The sequence below is a fragment of the Nyctibius grandis genome, chromosome 11 (assembly GCF_013368605.1).
Source record: "Nyctibius grandis isolate bNycGra1 chromosome 11, bNycGra1.pri, whole genome shotgun sequence".
NCBI classification, from domain to species: domain Eukaryota; kingdom Metazoa; phylum Chordata; class Aves; order Nyctibiiformes; family Nyctibiidae; genus Nyctibius; species Nyctibius grandis.
Genome location: NC_090668.1, coordinates 11,452,606 through 11,477,490, shown reverse-complemented (window position 1 = coordinate 11,477,490; position 24,885 = coordinate 11,452,606). Strand labels below are relative to the sequence as shown.

Below are 24,885 nucleotides of genomic sequence, written 5' to 3'. Positions count from 1 at the left end.
CTAGAGCTGCTCCTAAGCAAAGGAGCCTACACAAATTTATTCTGACTTGGTTATTTTTTTGCATTAGTTTAATACTAAGACTTAGAATTAACAAGATGCTTCTTACCATGCTGACTACCGTGGGCTCTGAACACTTCCACAAAACATTTCTACCACAAGTTTGTGCTTTACAAAGACGTGGTGATATGGGGAGCTTTCTCCATGCTATAGCAGCTAGGATGAGAATTTGCCATTAGTTTGATTCCCATCTGTATTACAGAAATGGAACTGTTTGGGTTAAGTAAAGGTTTACAGAAGGTTTTATTATTCAAGATAAGCATGCTGCTTCCACAGAAACTTTACACCTTTCAGTTTCTTTAGCCAGCTCATTCAGTTTAAATGTATTCTTTTTTCTTCTATTGTAACATTTTTTATAGAGCACCTCTCTTGCATTGTGGTATGCCTTAGGAAACAAATTAAAGACTATTTTGATGACCTACAAAGGATAGCATGGCTATTCCATTTATTCACAAAGAAAAGTTGACATGGAAGAAGCATTCAGCTCATGTTATTTTACAGGCTTGTTGTACAGTAAGATTAAAACTATCAAATATAATATAGTTTTGGCTTTGAGCTACAATGACAACAGTTGCTATGATTTCTTACCAGGAAAACAGATGACAATTCATACTCAAGAAGCTATCACTTATTTTCCTTCTCTTTTATCCCACAGCATCCTTATCCTTTTCTAGATTCGCTTTTTTCCCCTAAGGAAATCCCTGTTTCTTTTATATATTCTGTATTTCTTTTGATTTATTCACCTTAGCACACACTGTTATGTGGAGCATGTGAAGACTGCAATGAGCAGATCACTTGATTACTGCAAACAATGTAGCCACTCTTCATGGCCTTTGTACACATTAAAAAGAAGAAAGAAATGTGTTTGTGTATTAACTGTCTATTAATGGTATACTAGACAGATTCAAAGCATGCTTAAGGCAAACATATGTCATTTTGTTATGATAAATGATCTGAAATAAGTTTTTCTCTGAATTTCCCTCTCCAGTCCCTTTCTTGATATATATGTGTGTATAATCAGAGATGTATCTTAAATATATTTTATCTAATCAGCACTGAAATACTTAAATACAAAAATTAACCTGGGAGAAAGGGGAATATAAATCTAGTATTTATACATGCAGACTCTTTGATCCTGACCACTATCACCATGGCAATACTGTTCAGTATCAAAATCTTAAACTTGATCTAAGTTACAGTGGGAGCCTTGCCTAGTCACACAGATTAGTACTAACCCAAGTCCCCTGAGCTGTTTGCTATTTTAATCCACTTCAAATGTACTTAAGCTACAGTGGAGATTGTAGCTATAAAGTTAAAACAAAATGAGGCAGCTCATGTCCAGCCAGATGGGTAAGCACTTTGTACACACGGCTGAACAGAGGAACTGTACAGTCTGCTTAACATTACCTCTAATACAGACTTTAAATATTAAGTTTTCTATCACCTTTTGACTGTCTTTACTTCATTCAGTGTCACCCTGTGCTACATCATATCCGCCATGATAACTCCTAAAAGAAGTTGAGTTTGAAATTATTGGATGTATTGATATAAATTATCATAATGCAATTCAGACGGAAATTAACAGCAGAGCTTGCAGCACACAGCCAAGGCGGTGGGCAGTGAGCTTTGCAGCAGCTGCTGGCAGCCTGCCAGCCCCAGCCCTGCTTACATTTTTTTTATACATTGCTGGACTTTGTAAAAAATAGAGGTATCATGAGGATCTCAGTATTTCTACATTCCAAAAAGATGAAGTGGTAAAAAATAGAGTGACATTTGTCTATCACGAAGTTCATGCAAAACAATTTGTTGTGAAAACGGATGTAAAATTTCTGAAATAAAAGATGAGAAGCAGTTGATCAGCTTATAGAAGCTGTGTAGAGATGAGTGTGAGCAATATACATAGCTTAATTAGAGAACCATGAATGGAGCAGGCAGTGAAAAGAAAAAACTAGGAACAGATCCAATCAGATATTCTGATTTAAGATTTCTGTAAAAAACTATTATCTGTTAAGCAAAAGGAAAAAGCAACGCACAACTCAGATCATGTCTAGGTGACAAGGCGCTACAAATTCATAGTAAAAAACAAATGAGATAAATATTATGGAAGCACAGACCAAGAAACTGTATAGTAAAAGCTTTACAAAAGATGTGTGATGAATGCTACGAGATGTGTTGCATGCAGCAAAACGGTCATTTACAAACACTGTTCTAGAGGAACAAGAAAGAATTTGATTACCTGCAGCGTGAGGCTAACTGGGGACTTGTTTGTGTATCAAACGGAAACTTGCTGTGGCAGTAATGTGAGGAATTCTAAAGGACAATTTGATGTGAATACCCCAAGAGAATCAGCAATAACATTACCTCCACAATATCCATTGGAAATTTTTTCTGACCCTAATGTCTGTCAAAGATTTAGACAAGGGCCACTAGATTGCTGAAGGAATAAGTATTGTACATTTACTCACTCATTTCAAAGTTTACATTTAAAAGACTAACATTTGGCATTGCAACGGCACTGTAAATCTGGAGAGGTTTTCAGTTAAGTGATGCATACAGCTATGTGAAATTAACGTAAATAACATAAAATGGGGATGGAGAGAGGCACAATATAAGGAAGCATAGAAGTTATAAGAAAAAATAAATTTTGTGAAACAAAATTAACTTTATTTCATATTTACACCTTTTGCGCACAACAGGAACCACCCTTGTATCCCGACAAGTCATCTGCTTAGTAAGGGGTGAAGTGCGACCTCAGTTTCAGGAAATACAGTGGCTCATGCTAGTGTTTCTCAGAAGACCAGGAGGTAACCAGATTACTAGAGGTGCCAGGGTACTCAGCTGCCTGCAGCCTGGGGCAGTGCTGCTGTTTATGACTGTGCACGACCGTATCTTTCAATGGCAGTGTCTGGGATTTAGCAACGCTGAACACAGATCAAACCCCTGTTGGTCCGACTGCGCAGGCTTCCTGCCTACACTGGCAGTCCAGGAGGGGCTGAAAGGAGCACGGATAGTCCCCAGGGCCACCTCCAGTGCAGGAAGTGCGAGCCAGGAAGGAAGCTTTTGGGACAGTGCAGTGCCTGAGCATCTGCCCCGAAGCTGCCTAACTTCAGGCCACAGGAGCTGCTAAGACCTTCTATGCTAATGTTAACCGTTCTGATATTTCAGTTGTTGTCCCTGTCAGCAGTGACTGTTGGCTGCTCTACCTCATGTCTATAATCAAGTTATTGCAACCTGAGAATTTCCAACAACAGAAAACAAAGTTGCCTACGAAGATAATCATAATTGAAGTTAATGTACGAATTGTAAAAGAAAATCTGTTCTATCTCAAATTGGCAGCTGAGACAACATGAACAATAAACTATAAGCACCCCAAATCTTCTTTTCTAGGCTGTTATGTGCACTGCAGCCTGAACTGAAAATGAGATTTTTATGCTTTCCATTGAGCTCTAGGTGGCCTAATTCAACCTTTCCAAACATTTCACTGCCTGAAGCGAAATAGTATCTCTTTAACAAGAGAACACCTATTGTTTCAGGCTATGCAGTCCCTAGAGAACTACAGTAAACCAGTGGATGAGATGACCTAACCTGCTTTTCGTGTGTATGTCTTAGTACTGGACAGATCATTATCTACAATGGAACGTGTCTGAATACCCAGGAGTGAAGACTGTCCGTTTTCCTGATGGACTGATTTGGAAGCCAGATATTCTTCTCTACAACAGGTAGACATGCTTTTTTTTTTGTGGGGGGGAGGAGAGAAGATCACAGAATTACAGAATCAAAGAATAGCCCAGGTTGGAAGGGACCTTGAAAGATCAGCTTGTCCAACCTCTCACGGGAAAGGGGGCCTAGATGAGATTATCTAGCCCACTGTCCAATCGCAAAGATAAGGCAGGGCAAATGACATAATCATCTCATCAAAATGCCAAGGTTTTGAAATACCTTTCGAAAACATTCTAGGTTTTTGGAATACTGGAAAATTACGAGTCTTCTGTTTACACAACAGAAGGTAATATTTGCAAATACTTCCTAAACAACAACATCCTCCCTACCACCAATTCTAGTGAGGTTTTGGGAGGTGATTAGAAAACTAAACTTTTCTGGCTGTATTTAATGGCAGAAGTAGTGATAATTTCCTCTTAAATTATTTGTTTAGTCTAAATGTTTACCGACGAATTCAAATCTGACTTTCGACTGCTTGTCTAGTTTTAATTTGGGTTTCACTAAAGGCAGGGTAGGTAAATGCCAACAAGTATGTTTGCATTTTCCCATGTCCAGTTTTGGTGTCACTCTTTCTTCCTGCTACAAAAATAGCTAGAGTATTTGCTGCTCTCCTCTTCAGACTATGTGTTCTGAGTTGAGCTTATTTCACAGACAGATTGCCATCAATCCACTGCAGAACCTTTGGATGACATTAAGAGGTTCTTTGGCTGCACCATTGTATGGTAGTTCCCATTGTGGAATTTATTTAGTTTAAAAAGATAAAGCACTGAGAGCTGTCTGTTCTTCAACAACTTGCCTTTTTCTGCTGTTTCTGCTCCCCCGGTACTGGAAAGACCTTACATCTGCTTTGCACTTGTTGCACTGGCTCTTTTGTGGTAGCCAGGGTACATTGTTATTTGTTTGCCCATGCAGTTGACATGAACCTTTTGTCTTCCTGATGGCTTTTTTCTTCTGTTTCTCTGCCATATGTCTACTAAGAAGACATCCCTGCTGTGTTTACCAACCTGATTCCCCCTCCCCACTTCAGGAGATGCTTATTGTTGCCACAAGACCTAGAGAATAGCTGTACCCAATATGTCAGCTGCAGTTATGCTCCCTTTTACCATTTGATAATCACCTTTATGATCAGTGTCACTGTCACAGGTGTTGTTGAATCGTAATGGTGTGATAACAGCACCCAGTGACAGCATCTGTCAGCCACTTAGTACTTCTCTCTAGGGCCTGCCTTACTGCTTTTCTTGCAGCATGCTGCAGTGCTTCTCTCAGAGGTGCAATTAATATGAAATGATTGGAGGTGAGTTCACCACACTGACAGTAACCACCTGTCAAGATTACTTCTTGTTTCTGGTTTAAGCCTGGCAATTAGCGCTTCAGTTGTCCATATACCAGCCTAAATAAAAAAATCTTTAAAATGCTCTGCACACAAAATGGAGCAGCGTATTTCTGCAATATTAATCTCACTTAATGTATTTTTCAATGCAAATTTGTTCTCTTGAGCATTTATTCCTAGCTACCTTGATTCCATAAATGACAGCATTCTTGGGAGAATCCGACAAATTACGCATTCATTTCTATTCTGCTGAGTAACACACTGTGTATGCCATAAAATTGGTACTCTACAACAGCAGTTCAGAGGTTTCCAAAAGAATGAATTATGACAATATTCTTCCTCACATATATCACATACCTGAGAGAGACTTTCAGTGTGTTTGAGGATTTATGCTTCAATATTTAAGTAAGTATATCCAAAATGAAAGGGTAATTTTATTAGAAATTAGTAATATTAATACATACATGCTAACTGTAGCAGAAGCACATTACAGAATGAGAAGGGTAACTTAATAACCTGAAAAATGGAAAACACTAGTTTTCTGTTAATATAGGTTTTTGAATCTTGGGATTGTTAACTATGGCACGGTCACGAAGTAATTATTCTACAGTGTTTCTATTTCGAACACATATTTAATCCAAAATCTTATTCAGAGTTTAGTCAGAGAGCAAAGCTATTTAAAACAAATTCTTATTCCTGTATGAAATTACATTGGGAATGTTATGATGTTCTCTTATAGTGACATGGTATTTTGAGATAGATGCTTTCAATTTCTATACACTTCACTAGGGACATGCATCTGCAGTTACAAAGAAATTAATGAACTATAAATTAATTTCTCATTTTAATGAATGCATGTTTCAATATGTCTTGAGTTCTTAAGCATCTTGCTGCAGCCTAGTACAGAGAAACTTGCAGCAGCTGTATTAAATTTTACAACCAGTCTATTGTGAAGAGAGCAGGGCCAGTTCATCTAGTTCTTCTGAGGGAAGAAAATCTTGGCCTATGTACAAATTCCACGATTGACTGTGTTAGTGTCTTCTCTTCCACTTTGTTAGTTTTACTAGACTTATTAGAAGTGCTCACTTCTGGTGGTATTATTTTCCAAATGGCCACACAGTGTTCAGTACTTCATGGAGTAACAAAAATTCTGCTAGATATGTCTCATTTTAACAGTTGCATTTCTCCAGTTTTATAAACCTGAGATTCTCCAGATAGGTCCCAGTGGGACTGTATCTTCTAGGTAGAGTTTTGTGATCTCAATGTACTGCAGTCAATGTCTGCTTTCAAGTGGTTATACCCTGAAGAAGAAATGTAGCAGAAACGGTTTTCTATCATTACATTTGAGCGCAACGTCTCATCAGGCAAAGGCTTAGCTACTTGGTGCATTCCCTACTGAAGCACTGCATTTCAAAAAGCAATTAGAAGCACAGTGTAGAAAAACACATATGCTCCTTTTTCAGCAAAAAGAATTTCGTATTTGAGCCTGAGTACCTCTTGATATTGTTTTAAGAATGTGTCTTATGAAAGGCAAAGTCACGTGGCAATGAAACCTAGGTTCCTTTATCACTTGTGTCCTTTTGAAAATTTTATTTTTGCCAATTACCAGAAACAACAGCAAGGTCTTAGAAGCAACCCTTTGGTGCCTAACTGCCCTCCACTCGAGGGAAAGAGAACAGAATCTAGCCTTGAAGGCTAAGAATTTTATTTCTAGTCATTAATTTCCACTTTACAAGTAATTTGTGTCGCGTGGCATGGATATTTTTACATCCTAAATTTGACTACTTATTTGAGTTTCATCATGTAGCCCTTACTAATTTCAAGTCAAAGCAATTACTTGTCTATGTCTAATATAGAAACCTGTTGCAGGACTTTAAGTTTGGTTTCCCATTTAGTTCTTAAAATTTTAATGCCCAGTAAATTCCTGGGTCATAGTGTCAGATATAGTTGAGATATTCCTTGACAGTAGCCGCCAATTCATAATTTGAAGCACTCTCCAAGTAACATGATTCTTTTCTAGAGACTGGTAAGAACAGTACATCAGGGTGGTCTTGGCCAGCACCACCACTCTGACACCTCTAAAAGGGTTTTGTTTTTTTTTTTTTTTCTGAACCCAGTTTGTGGGTTCTGAAGTAGATAACGAAGGCTGGAGCTGCATTAAACAGTGTTAGGTATGACATGTAGTAATAACATTCACCCATGCAAAGGGGTAAGATGAGATACTGGAGTATCCATCTCCTTAGTATTCATTAGCTGCTGTTAACGTAGACAGCAAGAGAACAGATTTCCCTCCGCAGCTGCTTGAGAAGTTTTTTAAAAGTGCTTACTTTCCACATGAAAATCAGTAGAGCCAAGGCACTGTAATGAATGTAGTGGGATAGGTGAGCAGCAACAATGAGGTGGCTCACCTTCACTTTACGGTTGTTAAACAGGAACAAATCCAAATCAGGCCAGTTACTCTGAGGGCACAGAAAACTGGTGACAGGAGAAAAGCTGACAAGTTTTTGGGGAGAAGTAATCCTTTCATGAAGAACGGATTCATCTCAGATAGTCTTCAGCCAGTCAAAACGCATATAACCCATTTTGTTTCTTCCATGTTCTAGTGCTGATGAAAGATTTGATGCTACGTTTCACACTAATGTTTTAGTCAATTCTTCAGGACATTGCCAATATCTGCCACCAGGTAGGCTGTTTTCATGTCATAAAGTTTGATAACTCGGACTACTTATGTGTGGTGTGGTTTCAAATTTGACATCAATTCTCTGACATTTTATTTATCTAGCTAGCATCATCTGATAGATTTAAGCCTAGATGCATCACGAATTACATGGTTACCACTTTTGTATGAAAACGACCACACAAATACATTTTTAATTGCAATTATGTAAATTCTTCTGTCATAATGCACTATTTCAGAAGAGTGGAAGTATAAAAAGATAAAAAATAAAAGCCTTTAATATTAAAAGATATTGTTTATTAAAGGCATGGTAATGCCTCTGAATAAAAATTTATTTCATTAATTTTGCTGTTTCTTCTATTCATACATTAATTTTACAATAAGATGCTTAGTAACATCTTGGATGTATCTTCTGTTTGAAATGATTCACTGGATGCTTCATCAAAACAATTTTTAGTCTGAAAGGAAAGTAGTCTGTGTTTGATATTTATTTGATATCAGAAATATGTCACTGGTTCTCTGGACGTATAGCAGTGAGGTACTGTTTCTGTTCCCAAACTCAATTAGCATAATTCTTAGAATTAATTCTTCCTAGAATCTGAATTTTAGAAAATACAGCAATGGAGCAAAGTGCTTTCCAGACAAATTAGGTTTTCCATCTAAGATCCCCAGAGGATTTCAGGGGTTTGCCTGTTATTCTTTTGATTTAAGATGTTCCACTTGATAGGGGTTTTTCAATTCAATTCTGAAAGCTGCTATATGACAGGGCCTGACTCAACAAGTGAAAAATAAGAAGCTAGCTTTCCTGAATAAATCAAGATGATGTAAATCTAATAAGACAGCAAATAATCTTTCAGGATTTCTTATTTTATTCAGTAAAAGAAATAGGAGATTCAGACTGCATATTCTGCTTCATTTTTTTCTGAAATACAGTATCTAGAAACCTAAGCTCTTCTCTAAATATTCTCCCACTATGTGCCAAAATGGAAATGTAGTTCAAAAAATAGTTTATAACATCAATACATTAATGGTGCAGTTCTTTCCCTTTTTCTATGACTGACTTTTGCTATTTACATGTCAAGACACAACTGAGATTAAATATGTTTTACAAGTGAAAAGCAGAGGGCGCAATGTAGAACAAGGTCTGGTTACGAACTGTACATTGGAACGTGTTAAGTGGAACAAGCATTTAAATTAAGTGTTCTTGTTTAAAATCCAATCAAGGCATATTTAAAAGCTCATGCTACATAGATGTGCGCTGGTTTCCCTTTGACGTTCAGAAGTGTAAACTGAAGTTTGGATCCTGGACTTACGGAGGCTGGTCCTTGGACTTACAAATGCAAGAAGCAGATATATCTGGCTATATTTCAAATGGAGAGTGGGATTTAGTAGGTAAGCTCTTGATTTCTTATTTACACCGTGAACTTGCAGCCTTGTCTCCACTGCTGAAATGGATGGAATAATGATTGGAAAATTAAGACAGAAATTAAATTAATAAATGACCTAGCTAGTGGCATTTGAGAACAGATGTAAGATGAAAATCAACACAAAAAAGTAGGTGACAAAATTGCTGCTTGAATTCAGTAAGTATATTTTATCTGATTTTCCTTTATTATCTGACAAAAATGACTTAATTGGGAATTAAGCTTAAAGAAGTAGTTTTACCTACAGTAACACTTAGAAAGCTACATTTATCCTTTTTTAAAATAATCACTACATAATATACAGTTTATTAACATTAATTTCTGGTTTTCTTCCTCTTCCCTCCTACACAGGAGTTCCTGGGAAGAGAACTGAGAGTTTTTATGAATGCTGTAAAGAACCCTACCCAGATGTAACATTCACAGTAACTATGAGACGTAGGACTCTCTATTATGGACTCAATCTTCTCATTCCTTGTGTACTGATATCAGCACTTGCTTTGTTAGTTTTTCTGCTTCCAGCAGACTCGGGAGAAAAGATCTCATTAGGTAAATCCTTAATAGGATATGGTGAATATGACCAAACCAAAAGAAGTTGTCTTTTAAAAAGACAGTCTTAGTGGGCAAGGAGGAATAGCTTGTGTGCCCTGTTCTGGGCTCCTGAGCTGTTTTTACTGTTTGGTGCTGCAGCTGTGTGATGTTTAACCCTTGCTCTCAGCTTCGAGTACACTGAAGTTGTGAAATGGAGAAATTCCAGCCAACCAAGCAGAAGCATGACAATTCCTGACTACCTTCCTTAAGAAGCAGGGTTTCATTTTTTGACGTTTATTTGCAGAAGAAAAATCCCACATTCACTGAGTAAAGCTTAAGTTTACAAAAATGCATTTGAACACTTTAACATGGAATTGTTCTTAATATTTCCTTTTAATAGTGAGTTGCATTAAGAGCCTAAGGTGCCTTCTCAGAAAGATTGATTCTAACTGCTCCTATTCTAATTTTTATAGCAAATTTTAGCTAAAGTATTTGTTTGTGAAACAAATCTGATGACTTTAAGTACTTGATCCTTAAGATGAAGGTTAAACATGTAATGAAACTTTTCGCCCCATAAAAAACTGCAAATGCATTGGCTTCCACTAAGTGACCATAGCTGTTAAAAGGTAGAAACAAAATTTACATTTCTCCAGAACATGGTTTAATTGAGTAGTAGCCTCCCTAACCAAGAAGTCCCTTCCCATATTTTAAGATGAATTCTTTGTTCCTAAATAGTTTCCCACCTGACAGTGACTCCTTATTGTTTAAGACTAGTCCTGAGAAAAGAGTTAAGCCTTGTTCCAGAAAGATGGGAACTCATCACTAAGCAATGAAGTCAAACTCCAAAAATCACCAGTCAAGACTGCTTGGGCATAGCCACGTGCAGAGCCCAACAGCTAATATCAAAAGATACCAAAGTCTGTCCAAGACAGCAAATCTGTTTTTCAGGAATATTATGCATTACACCACCTGTAGCTTCCAGGCCAGTCAATCAAGTGTCATATGCTCAAATACTCAAAATCACACCATTTTTCTAAAGCAAACAAGCAGCAAAAATTACTTTGATTTACCTCAGCTAATTAGCAAATAGTGATAAAAGCTGAGCAGTTACAAGGATCTAGAAATATATATGTCTGTGCAAGCATTGGTACTAGTTTGGCAGTACTGCTACCCTGAACTTAATGTAGTACAAGAAAGGATAGGAGTACCACTAACAAGGATAACAGTGGGAATGCATCTTGCAAAGAGCACTCCTTCAGATTCATTTTCTGCTTCTTACTAACTTCTAATTACAAGCTCCTCATCTAATTTCATACTTCATGTTTATCTTTCAGGTATAACAGTTTTATTGTCTCTCACTGTCTTCATGTTACTTGTGGCTGAAATTATGCCAGCAACGTCTGATTCTGTGCCCTTAATTGGTAAGCTAACTACAGCTTCTATTCACTTTTGGTTTCTGTCAAATGAGGTGCAGTGACTTTGCGTGAAGGCCAGCAGTAAGGCAAATTACCACCTGTACAATGGCCTATTGCAACTAAATTAGAAAAATGTTGCCAATTGATGAGAGGCTCTGACGGGTGTGATCCCCTCTACAACTTCCATGCTCTCTGCTCTGAACAAAATAGAGAACCTATGTGTATTTTGGGAAAGTGTAAGGGAGTCAATTTTCCATGGAAGAAGTTGTTGCAGTTTTGACACAATTGGCCAGACATTAGGAATACAGAGCTAAATATGATTAAATCTTCCCATTGTAATTCCTCAAACAGAAAGAGAAACTTTTCAAAATAAGTACTAGCCAGTCTCTACAATACTGGTGAAAGAAAATTAGAGGACAATTTTCTTTCAAGGTTGCTTAGAAAAGGCAGGTGCTCAGTTCCACAAAGACAATTACCCAAGGCTGGCTATGCTCCCAAAATAACGGCTGCTCATTCTGCTTTTGAGAAATCTTTCACAAGTACCTAAAGTAGCATGTGTATCACTGCACTGGAAAAAGAACTTAACGCTATATATGCATGTGTATAAACAGCCCTTATAATAGCTACAAAGCAATATCGGCCAAAGTATATTGCTGTAATTATCTGTTTATTTTGCAGCTCAATATTTTGCCAGCACTATGATTATTGTCGGTCTTTCTGTTGTTGTCACTGTTATTGTTCTACAATACCATCATCATGATCCAGATGGGGGGAAAATGCCTAAATGGGTAAGATTTGATTTTCATTCATTATCCATTGCATGAATGTCCAGATCAGGGATGTGACAGAGTAGCTAGTTACCCATGTTTACTTCTTACTGCTAAAAACATATAAATCCTTCCTAAACATTTTGTTTTGAAAAGTAGTTTCACCAGAAATGAGATGTCCAGATACCTTTCATGTGGTTGGCTTCTTAGAGAGTGTGTGTATGTGCCAGAGAATGAATACACCTCAACTTGCTTCTATATTCTGAATCTCCTTCACAACAGCTAGAAGCAACTCAGGATTTTGATAAAACCTAAATATATAAATGAAGGTGATTTTCAAATAAGCTGCAGATGTCAGAAGTTAAACAGGTAGAAGGAAAGGCTAAGGTGCTGATGGAGATTATAAACACATGAAATACACTACCCTCAAGGCGCAACTGTGCAGCTGCTACATGTTTAACTGCTGTACATACAGAAACATCCATAGCCTAAAAAGCACTTGTTAAAGATGGCTGTTAAAGTGGAGTTGAAACTTGCTCTGAAAGTCCTCATCTTTTTACATCTCTGGTCAAGAACATCTGTAAAGCGCAAAGAAAAACTGAAGTCTTTTTCTAAGCATATAAAACTTTCTTTATAATGTACTTCTGTGAGTGGTTGTTTTTACAGAGAACATTACACTGATGCTGGATTACTAAATATTGATGAGTATCATCAGCTAACTGTCCACTTTTCCTGACTTCACCCAGCTCATGGCAGCATCAGTCATTACTGAAGATGGAAAGCCCTTTCTCTTTTTTTTCTCTCTAGAACAATGAGTTGTTATTATCCTTACTAGCCAAAAAGAATGTGCATACAGCAGTGCCCTGCGGGCAAGAGATAATGAGATATTCCCTGCCCTATTCTGGGGTAGTGACTTTAAAATAAATTTCAATGAAGGGAATAAAAGGTATATCTATTCAGATGCATGTTTGATGACCTAAAGGGGACAAATGTTTAGTACTGAGCCAAACGTCCTCAGAAAACAGAGTACTTGAGGTTAAGGAGTGAGCTTTAGTGCTGAGAAGCTGAAGTCCATTAAACATTATTTGGCTACTGGTGGATTTTTGATCAGGCCCTCAGTTAATGGAATATTATCTTTCTTGGTGAAGCTTGACAGTGTAAATAGAGTAACAGGGCAAGATCTATCTCTGGTTGGGATGTTTGCCTGGATATAATATCTACTCTGAGTGGCAATCCACAGTTAGAATAAATGGACCCACTCTAATAGTAATTACAGTGTGAGATTTGCATATTATATGAGACAATAATATTTCATTAGTACTCTGAAAAAGGAACGCTGGAGCTCTTAAAATCTGATTGACATAAATTACAGGAGCTTGTATCTGAACTGGAACAGTCTCTGGCTTGCCGGCACTTTCTGTAAGGCTGGATTCAGGCAATGTGAAAAACAATAGAATGATAAACACGGATTAAATTTGCAAAGTATTTTTTTAAATCAAAGTAATTTTTCCATCTTTTCTCCATGCTATATCCAGATCTGTTTTCTAAAATCTGCAATCAACTGTCATGAAAGCAACGTGACAACAGAGCCAAAACATTGTAAATCTTGGTGGTCCAGTCCAGCCTAGCATCTGTTTTAGCAGCCCCCTCCAGTCAGTAATGTCATGTGAATTTAATATTAGAGCACAACTATGAGTGAAAGAACTGTATTTTATTGACTCCAATCTAAAGCAGTGCTATTAAGACCACTAAAAAGTAACTCTTCTTCAGTAAGTGGTTTGGGTTTTTTTTAATCCATGGTTTCTAGTAAAGGTAGAAAAGGCTGCCATATTGCTGTTAAAGTGTAAGGAAAAATCAACACTACGAAGGCTCCCATCCAAGAAGGGGGGGACTCCGAATAGTGATAGTCAGCCTGAGGCAGTCAACAACACTGCTAGGATAAGAAAGCAGCCTCAGTGACTGGCAAATTAATCAGCTGGAAAACTCTGGCACCATTTGCTAGAACTCCTGGGCAGACTAAGCAGAGACTGTGGACCAGTCAGTCACCCAGGCTGCAAAAATGCCAATAGCACCCAAAGACAGTGGCTGTGTGAAGACATGCTTATTCTCAAACATTTTCTTTCAGACAAGAATTATCCTTCTCAACTGGTGTGCTTGGTTTCTGAGGATGAAAAGACCAGGGGAAGATAAAGTGCGTCCTGCCTGTCAACATAAACAGCGTCGATGTAGCCTATCAAGTGTGGAGATGAACACAGTGAGTGGACAGCAATGCAGTAATGGGAATATGTTATACATCGGGTTTAGGGGGCTGGAAGGGGTTCACTGCACACCTACCACTGATTCAGGGGTGATCTGTGGAAGGATGACCTGCTCACCAACAGGTGAAGAAAACCTGCTGCACAGTGGCCACCCCTCTGAAGGTGACCCAGATTTGGCTAAGATCTTGGAAGAGGTCAGGTACATTGCAAACCGATTCAGAGACCAGGATGAAGAGGAGGCTATTTGCAACGAATGGAAGTTTGCAGCCTCTGTGGTGGATCGACTCTGCTTGATGGCTTTTTCAGTCTTCACAATTATTTGTACAATTGGTATTTTAATGTCAGCACCAAACTTTGTAGAGGCCGTGTCTAAAGATTTTGCTTAACTCCTAACTACAGTCTGATTCTCTGAAGTATGATATGTAGCAAATAAGAATGTGGGTTTTTGTTTGATTGCTTGCTTTTAATGAGTATACTGCTTCTCATTGTCTGCTTTCTTTTGCCCCCCTCTCTGGTCCTGAGCTCCTTTCTGAAGAGTGGCACCATTTCAGAAGGGAAGCCAAGGATTTCTCCCTGGGCTGCCTGTGCGCAGCTCCTCTGAGCACTCTGTGGGAGATGTGAAGTGGCTGTGAGTCCCTTTAGAATGACAGGGTATTGCACCACCGTCTCTTACACATTTTTGAACTAGCTATTACAAAATAACAGGTAGGCAATGCCAGAAATGTCACTTCTTCCAGACTTTTTTATAAAAAATGGAAGGTGGTCCATCTTAACTATTTGAATGAGTGATCATAAACACGTTTAGGAGAGGATTAAATCCAAACAGATGGAAGCTCAAACAGCAGAGAGAAAAGGGAGAAATAGTTTGCTTTTCAGTTACTGCTTCTTACTGAGTTGTCGTATGTAGCTCTCCAGCTCACTCATAACCAGTCAGACCCATAACTCCCTCCATGCATTTCACATAAAGCATATGTGACTTTACAGGATTCTGAATTTGTCTGAGACACCAGAAACCTGAAAGCTAAGATGATACACCACATAACTTGTCCTTCTATGTCTTTCTGGATTTGACCTAGAAGTTTGGCCTGAATTCTTAAACAGGCTTCACAGTAATTTTTGCAGTGTTTACTACTTCTTCCTTCTCCCCAGAAAGACATTCTTTCAACTGATGACCTTTTTAACTATCAAAAAGAAAATTAAGGACTTATGATGCCTTTATCCTCACTTGTTTTAAAAAAAAAAAAATACACACACTTGTCTCTTTACTGTTAACTGAATTCCAGTGTGGAAAAAGTAACTCAGTGTCTTGTACAGGCTTAAGCATAAATGAAGAATCTAAAGCAAAAAGAACCCATTAAATCCTGAGATCGAGGTTTTAATTTAAAAATTAAATGTTTGATGTATTGTATGCTTAGCCTTTTATAGACCTCCTTCTGTTGAGTCACCATAACATGTCTTTACAAGAAAACTGCACCTTTTCTGCTCAGTTTATCATCCAAAGAGCACTAATGAATAATAATTGTATGTTTATATATACACACTGCATATACGTCCAAGGAAAGGTTAAGACTTAAATACAAATTCTCTTAAGTCTAGACAGACACTGGCAAAGGCAAAACTAAAAAAAGTTTATCACTTTATGTTATTTCTGATTCTGAAATTCTCCTGTCAAAATATGCTTGGTTTTCATGTGACTTTGATGTCTTTATGAAAAGGGCTGAGCTGAGAATACCAGGACCTGAAACTTCGTGTGTACAAAACAGCTGAGAATTAGTCTCTTGCTGGCACACGAGTATTCCTGACCAGTGATATAAGTGGTAAAAGATGTGAGGGAGGATTACTTTAATCATTGACTGCTTGCTTTATCCTACAGAATCCCAAATTTTTGGCTGAGGTCTTCAGAGACACAAATGGAGGCCTGTTGTTGTACCATGTTTTTACTGTGAAATAAACTCAAGGCCTGAGTTTATCTCTTAAGATGGATTAAAATAAAGTGACTGAAATGCTTATTCTCCCTAGGTAACAATTTCCTTTTCAGAGTCTGCTCCCCTGAAAGTAGGGGAATCAAATTTCATGTAAACCAAACCCAGAGTCACCACAGGTACAGTCCATCACCTGAGTGAACACCTTGCTCAAGCACTTTCATGCCAGAGAAAAGGGCAGGAGGAGTGAAAGGAAGGCAGGATATTTCTCACAGTTTGTGAATTCTGTCTTCCTGAAGGTTCATTCAGAATCTCACACTGCAAAGACCTGAGCAAAGCGTTCAAATCCTTCTTGAAAGCTTATCTTGAAACCGTGTCTCAGAGTTATTTGTGAAGAAGTTATATATTTTCAGAAACAATTATTAAGAATTAGCCATGCAGTAATTCCTGCAAATAGTTTCTAGTTTGTAGATTGCATATGAATGAGAAACTATGAGTCCAAAATTGGAAACGTGAGTTTTGTTCATTTGTGAATAACTACACATATTATGTGGCATGTGCTGCTCTTCTGAGTAGTGTTTCTAGACTAGGCTTCCTAATGCAAATGTTGATTTGCGTTGGGTTTTTTTTCCTTCTGCAAGTATCCCTAAGTAGCTACACTGAATATTCAATTTATCTTTGTAAAGTTCTGGGGTCCTCTTGGAGAAGAATTTTTCAAGAAGAAATGAAGACTTTTGGGGACTACCTCATACAATTGGACACAACTACTGCAATCACATAATACATGGCACATGTAATATAGGAAGCACGAGCGTATCCCTCTTTTCACCAGAATCTATTTACAGTATCTGTAGAAATCATCTTGCTAAATACAGGAGTTCTTTACAGAAGGATGGAGAAAGCAATTTACAATTTGACAGTAAACTTCATTATCAATGACAGACATGCCTACACTTAAAAACTGGAGACTGGTATTTGGCCTTTAGTGAAGTCTTGCCAAAGTCTGTAACATGGAGTTTGTAATACTGTCAGTGAATACCAAGTGTTAGACAAAGTAGCTGTAAGAGACCAGCATCATGCCTACACCACTGCCTTTATCGTTGGCAGGATTAATGAAAATGCACCGAGGGGACAAATGAATCCTAATTTTCCTACTGTTAACACAACCTGTAAACATTTTGTAATAAGATTATTATAAATTTTAAATACAATAGTGACAACTTTTCATTACTTTATTTTGCATCTATGAGTTAAATTTTCCTATAACTGAGCTGAGCAAAATTGGTATGTTTCTTGTCAAATTGTGTGCGTCTTAAATATATTTGTGTATGCGCTAAACAATATTTTGATCTAAGTGCTGGGAAAAAATATTTATTTATAATTCTGGGCACAGAGATGGACATTAAATACTGTATGCAGTATGTGTATATAATATTAAAGACTACATATTGATGGTAAGGATCTGTTATAATCTTAAAAGTCCACAGAGAGGATAAGGAAGTGGTTCACCACATCTAAGCTATGACTTCTCTAACAAATTCAAAAGCTCACTCTAGAGCTCAGCAGTCATGTACAATACTATCTGTGAACAATGTATATTACTTTTTCTGTTTTTATATTGAATTGTATTGAATATTTAAAAGACTTTTTAATATTTAAAAAATTTTATTTAAGTGTTAATGCAAAAAAAGTTCCAAACATAAAATTTTAAAAGGTTAGTTTTAAATACAGATAAATTATTTAAACAGTCTTTAAAATATTCAATTATTTTATATAGGAATTGATAATACTATATAAGACTTTTTTTAAAGGTTTCTTTAAATTCTCTTTTCATTCTCTCTAGCTGCAGGATGTGATCTCTTGCAGCTCACCTGTGACAATTCAACTTTTCACCTTCTTTAACAAGAAAAGAAGGTAAACCCAAGTCCCAGATTTTCTTTCCTTTTGTTATACTATTTTTTACATTAAGAAACATAGCATAAAGGGCATTAGAAAGAGATGTTACACCTGTCAGGTACTGACTGTCATATAAGCAATTCAATACCTTTTCAGTCCAGTACAAATAAAAGATTTCGATCAAGAGACTTTTGATTCTTTCTCATTTTGCTAAGGTGGAAACAAACTCAAGCAGTAGAAAACATGAATAGCCATAAAAGAAAGAAAAATGTCTTTGGATATATCTGTCTGGGATGAGAAAGGTCTTTGATAATTAAAAACACATTCATATCCTCCTAGCAAACCAGTCCCACACCAAACATCTATTACTTCAGTCTTACATAAGCAATCAAAGTAAACTGAGTAGGACTGAAATACCATATAAATTTTGGACTGTCCTCAATGCTAGTATTAATTTACTTCTTGAAGTTCAGCACAGAAGAGAGAAACAAGAGAGAAAAACCAAATTCATACCAGCTGAATAAACTGTTGGTTTTGCCAGCTGCAAATTTTGTTTGTTGGCTACTGGGGAAAAAATATCTAATCAGCAGAATATCCCCCAGATGGGGAAAAAACGTCAGTGTAGTTTTTGCAGACGGATGAGTTGTACGGCCCACATGCGGAAAACAAGCTTCCTGAGAAGTTCTCTATAGAGAACTTATTCTCTTATTGCTTCCACAAGCTTGTAAGGAACAGCTGATGAAGACCAGTTTGGTCAAGGTCAACACACCAAGTCATACAAGCACGTAGTTGTTAGTGAATCCAACCTGTCTTTGGATAAGAGCTGCCACGGGTCACAACATCAGATAATTAGGTGAAGCTCATGCTGATTGCTACTCACTCTGCCAAGCCAACATGCCTACCCTCTCTAGACTAGAGTGCTGAGGAGCGGGACGTATTACCTCAGACTTACTGTTATACTTCAGCATGGTCAGGCAGGTTTAGCTCAGCACACACCAGGCAGTTTCTGGGCACTGTGTATAAACCTACCATCACACATACTCCATCTCTGAAGCATTTGTGAATGGGGATTAAAATCGGACTGCTGTCTGCTACCACTTCAGGCATCTGGTTGGTTAATATGCAGACTGACATGGTTTAGGAGTTTGCATATGAGCAGATGCAATGTCATTGCCCTTTGGGTGGCAACATCCATCAGAGCACTGGGTCTTGTGGCTACAGAGAGTAACAGTACCAGCCATCCAGTTTTAATCCTGTAAGAAAAAGCAGAATGTATTTTCTCTTCAACAAAAGTGATATCTTTGCCTATTAATATATCAGTAAATCTTAAAGGCTGTGAATAGAATCTGCGTCTTACAGCAAATCTAACCTGGTAATCCAACAGGATCTTCACAGGACTACAACCACAAATGAAGGCCTTTCACTATTATCTGTTTTTTACATTGCTTCTCCTGCATAAAGAAAATCTTAATGTTTATGTAACATTTCTTTGTGCTCTTAAGCAATTTGCAGATGATGGCATTGAGAGAGAATAGACAACCTCTCATGCTCCGATGACCACATTCAAAATTGCAATTTATTAACAGCACATGAAACTTTTCAAGTCTGAAACTTAGCATCAGTGTCTTATTTATAACCTCACTGTAAAGATATCATGAGTAAATCACTGGGTTTTCAGAGCTGCAGTGACTTGTCCCTGTAATAAAGCTATACAGGAATAGTATTTTAAACTCCAAAATAATTTGAACTATCTGCATATTTTTACCTTAAAAAAAAACCAAACCAAAACTCAACAAAAAAATCTAACAGCCATGACATGATATAATGCTACTTTGCAATCTGTGTACATGAGAATAACATCCATAGAGGTTTTCCTCTGAACTAAACAATTTGGAATATAACCCAGGCCTCTGCCTGTAAAAGGCAGAGAAATCTTTCTACTGAGTCCAGAAGTCTGGGATAAGGACCATATTCAGTCCAACTCTGGTTCATGGCAAGCATGCGAATGAATTAAGAATAAGCCAAATGTTAAATATTTATATTAAATTTGCTTTAGGCTTAGAAACTGAAAATCTGCATCCCAGAGCAAGATATATGCACAACATCCCTCAGACAGTATTATCTTACCTCTCTGTACACTTGAATTACATACAGGTGTGAAATATTTCCATAGCAACTTTGTTAACAAGAATTCCTGTTTGAGACCACTTTTGCTGACACAGCACATTTGTTGCTCCCTGTCGTTTTTCCAGTTTCTGGCCAAATGAAACCTAATTAGCAGACTATTTTGATCAGAAGAAGTGTTACAGGACCAGCATTCAGGAACAGTATGTAAGTTTAACCCTTGATTCAAGAGAGACTGTAGTCACAAAATTTGACATTATCATGCCAAGTTGCGCTCTAGAAGGAATAGACACCAGCTGAATATTCCTGCCAACACTGCAGCACACGTATGCCTGTTGCAGTGGAGGAAGCCTTCACAGATGGCAGCAGCATACTTGCAGGGCAAAGCAGGCTTGCCAGTTCCACTGTGTGGCCTGAAAGGAGAGTACGTTTTCCCTGTTCTTCCGACTATGCTATGTACGTGGGTACAACAAGAATATGCTGTCTTCACTGGTTAGTGCTTAGCTTAGCTTGTAAGGTAATTCTTTCTTTTGACGACTTAATAATGTAAGAGACTTGGAAGTGATGGGTTGCAATACATAGCCCAACTGGTCTTTTCTTAAGACTATCAGAAACTGGTTTAAACTGGACTAAGCTGAAACCAGGTTAACGATATGCACAGTGGTTGTAGTTCTTTCTTCACTAAACCAGTTTTAAAACCTATTGAAGTTAAAATGGTGCATCTTTCTCTGCAGTCAAGGTTAACACTCATTCATTATCCTGTCTACAGTTAGCAAAGACCTGTAGTAACATTGCTTAATGATACCTTACACACCATCTGTGTTGTTTATAATTGAAAGTCTCTTGCAGGGAAGAGACTAGAAACAAGGACAAGCTACCAAAGTATTGTATCTTTTAAAACAAGCTGTAAAAGGTAAAAAAGGGCATATGAAGGACTGGCAGAAGATGGGGGGGGAGAGGCAGGTTTGATACCATCATCAACAGAGAGCTGTGACATATGTCATCAGTACCAGACCTGTACACCAAAGCCCAGCCAGCCAGAGGAGTTTCTTTGACCCCTGGCCGCTGAGCCACAGCCTGTGCTCTTTGTGCCAGATGGGTGCTGAGAGCGAGCAGGTCCACACTGACTGGGGACACCCCACTTACAGATGGCCATGCTTCAGTCTGGGTCCTTAACGTACACGTGCAGAGCCTCATTTGTGACACCTGGTCTGAACCCCACTTCATTTAATGACCCACATATGCAAAGTACTAGAGCTGGTCATAGCTTGAAGCCGTCTTGTCCCTTTTATCTAACTCAGAGAACACCTCAGTGCCCTCCCCCTATTTCTACACATACGTATAAAGTCTGCTTCTTCATGGAGACAGACTGAAAACAAAACATACTGAGAGATGTAAATAAACACATGCAAAATATTCTGAAAAATGTATGCAGAGAAAATGCATATGTTAGCTCAAAACCACTATGGTTTCTGTTGCTAAAAATATACTGGAATTCACAGCTTTCCAGTAGTATTTCAGTTGCCATAACATGCCAGGTCTTTTAGTATGCCAGCTGATAAATAGAATGGGGTAACAACCTTCTTGCTGAAATTTTGAAGCAATCTGTTTGGGTTGAATGGGGTATAAGTGAAAACTCCTAGAGCCAGCACAGCTTTTAGCCCTAGCACACTATAGCCTGTCTTTTAAAAAAGCTCACTGTTCATTTGCAATCATTTAATGGATTGTTCTGTGCACCCAACAGAAGCCAACTCATAATGAATGGCACTGCAGAGATCCAAAGCGTCCAACCTCAGTTCTGAAAGACTGGATTCATGCCCACTAAATACAGTAATAAAAGCCCATTTATTTCTCATGCACTTTCCCTGGTGCACTGGGAAATGTCCTATCTACTTGCAGCAATATAAAACCTGCACAGTGCAAATTCTGAGATTTGCGTCTCCAGACATTGGCTTTGTCATATGTTAACAGTAACCCTACATCAGTGTAAATGACAGGAGATTTACCCTGATATTGTATACAAAACACACCTTCATTGTGCAACTTCTGCAAGTTCAAACTCTTCTGCCCCTTGTTCCAAAGGCCCCAAGAATAGTGATATCATGGCTTTGCACAGCAGGTAGAGCAATAACAGCAACAGAAAGGTGTTTTCTCACAGCTAAACAATATCAGAACTCTGCATAAAACCAGAGTACCTTCTGAGTTGCAATATTTGTCACCTTTGATACATACACCTAACTTAGACCATTTGAGCTCAAAAAAAACTTAATTTATTCTCCAGTTCTTTGAGATATCAGAGATGGCATTTTTCATGTCTCAATTTTCTTATTAGTATGCAGTGTGTTAGGTCAAAGAAGCTGGCGAAGCGAGATGCATTTTTCATCACAAGAGAAGTTCAAAGGAAACTGTAAGGCAGTAAATTTTCAGTTCCCACACTGCAGAGGACTCCGTCTGCTATTCTGTGACAGAGCAGAGCACGAGCTCCTGCTGAGTCAGAAAGCTCCTGAAGATGTGCGAGTGTGGAAATGCTGATCTGCACGCAGGCAAAGTGAGTCATATTGCCATTTGATACAAGCCAGTACTCTGCAAGGAAGAGAAAAAGACTAGGCAGAACTTTAACAAAGGCAAAACTCTGCAGGGAAGAAGTTCGACCCTTTCCCCAAGAGTTGTTCCTCTTTGCCTATCTAGCTAACAAGACTGTCAACACAGATGAAGAATACTCTCTCATAACGTATTTGGAAAGCTTTATGTACAAAATCTTTATTTTTTAAAGTTTTTTAATAAAGGGAAATATGCACATACAACCATGTCAGAAAAAGAGTATTTTCTAGATAGGTTGTGAGCAAATTGTTTTATCTGTAATTCACTGTCTGACTGACTGTAGAGACTAGGGCAAGAACCAAAGCTGAGGCAAATCTAACCATTTAATATCTGTCACTATATACTACCTAAATATTGACCAAAATATTTCTCCTTTCGTTTTGTGTTTATTTATTTTTTTGTCTAAACTGTAACAGCTTTAAGCTTTTCAAACAATTAAGTTTTAGGTAATACTTCCAAAGCAGTTTAAATGCCTGAAGAACTTCAGCCAATTTTCAAAACAGATTAGCACACTTAGACCTGAAGGGCTCATATTCTCAGAGGCAGCTGAGTGCTTTTAAGAACGCAGATCAAAAACATTTTTGAAAATGGAAGTCTGTCGAACATTCATTTCCACTAGGAAAGTCACTACATGAAGCATATGAAAGAGCTTAGGTGCAAAGAAGCAAAGCTCACACAATCACTGGTGGTGGTATTAGTGCAAATGTATAACTGTGCTGTGTGATGAACAGAGCTGGGCAGCAGGGTGGTACTGATTATACACTGATCATTTACCTTCTGACATGAATTCCCCCACCGCAACTGCTGGCAGAGTTATACCAGATGTACAAGTAAGAATTTTCCCTGTAAATGAAGCTGGTCTTTCAGGATAGCTCAAGAACTTCAATTTGGATGACTCATGTCTCTGAAGAGATAAACTGCATTTATTATGACTGCAGGGAAGGGTCACAAGACATAAGGACCCTCACTATTTTCTCTTTATTGGTATTTTTTATCCTTTATAAGGAAATTAATTTGAAAAGATAAGGGAACTGAAATGGAAAGGAAACTTCATTACTTATTATTTGAGGTAATGTATACTAGGTCTGCAAACACCAAGAAGGACAAGTAATATTATGTGTCCAATACTGAAACTTGCAAAAAGACTGCAGCTATTTCATCCCAATTTCACCAGAATACCCAAATCAAGCAACAAAAACCTAAATAAGCCAAACTCTCCCAACAGCTCTGTCACACAGTCATCACTTGTGCAGCGTTAGGTTTATGGTTGGACTTGATGACCTTAAGGGTCTTTTCCAACCTAAATGACACTATGTTTCTACGTGTACCTTTTCGGTTCCAGAAGGTGACGTGTGCTAAAAGAGTGCCATCTTTCCTGCATTCAAAATATATGCGGAACCTGTGGCATTTGGCACCTATTTGAAGCACACTACTTTCTGCCTCAGCTTTCACCTGCCACATTTCCACCTCACTTCTCACTCGATCCTGTCACACCATGTGCCAGGACTGAATAAAAAGGAGTCCCCAGGGTCATGATACTTGCTTTAAATATGAAGTAGAATTAATATGAAGTAGAGCAGAGAGAAAGACTTGCTACTATTTACACAATGTACACACATTGCTCAAATTACCCTAAAGAGACTCCAGACTGCTGCAGATGAAAAAAAACCAGCTTTGCTTTACAAAGTTGCTCACCATGAGATTGCTTATTCTTGTGAGCTGCTCAGAAACAAAGAAAGCGTAAAAACTAGCTGGTCGAGATGAGAATGGCCTTATTTTGCTCTGAAGAATGGGGGAAGAGGAAAATGGGGTGCTCATTGGGAAAGACAAGTGACTTCACAGGGGACATGAAGAGTGACTTAGAAGTCCTCAGAAACTAGAAGTATGAGAAGAACAGACTACAGTGGGGACAGCCTGCCCTGAGAGAGAGAGCAGAACCAGTGCCCTGTATGATGTTAGCCCATTGTTTACAGGAAGAGTAAGTGAGTAGGAGTGCTCCTGCTTTCAGAGAAAAGATACAGTACAATACGTTTAGCAGAGACCAATTACTGACTGGCTTCCAGATGCTACTGCATTATAAATAGTTATCTTTATGATAGTAATTTATTACTGTAAGCTCAATTGACATATGCCTGAAGAGAAATTTACTCAGTTAAAAAAATGTTA

General features: G+C 38.0%; 1 protein-coding gene across 1 annotated transcript in view; it reads left to right on the top strand.

Annotated features, from left to right (window-relative positions):
* CHRFAM7A (CHRNA7 (exons 5-10) and FAM7A (exons A-E) fusion) overlaps positions 1 to 14,562 on the top strand; it is a 34,843-nt gene extending 20,281 nt beyond the window's left edge. Inside the window, exons 4-10 of the mRNA XM_068410580.1 lie at positions 3,667 to 3,776; positions 7,711 to 7,790; positions 9,009 to 9,176; positions 9,560 to 9,754; positions 11,071 to 11,157; positions 11,830 to 11,939; positions 14,044 to 14,562. Of these exons, the coding sequence (XP_068266681.1) occupies positions 3,667 to 3,776; positions 7,711 to 7,790; positions 9,009 to 9,176; positions 9,560 to 9,754; positions 11,071 to 11,157; positions 11,830 to 11,939; positions 14,044 to 14,562 (1,269 nt within the window). The remainder of the gene's footprint in view (positions 1 to 3,666; positions 3,777 to 7,710; positions 7,791 to 9,008; positions 9,177 to 9,559; positions 9,755 to 11,070; positions 11,158 to 11,829; positions 11,940 to 14,043) is intronic.
* Positions 14,563 to 24,885: the final 10,323 nt, after the last annotated feature.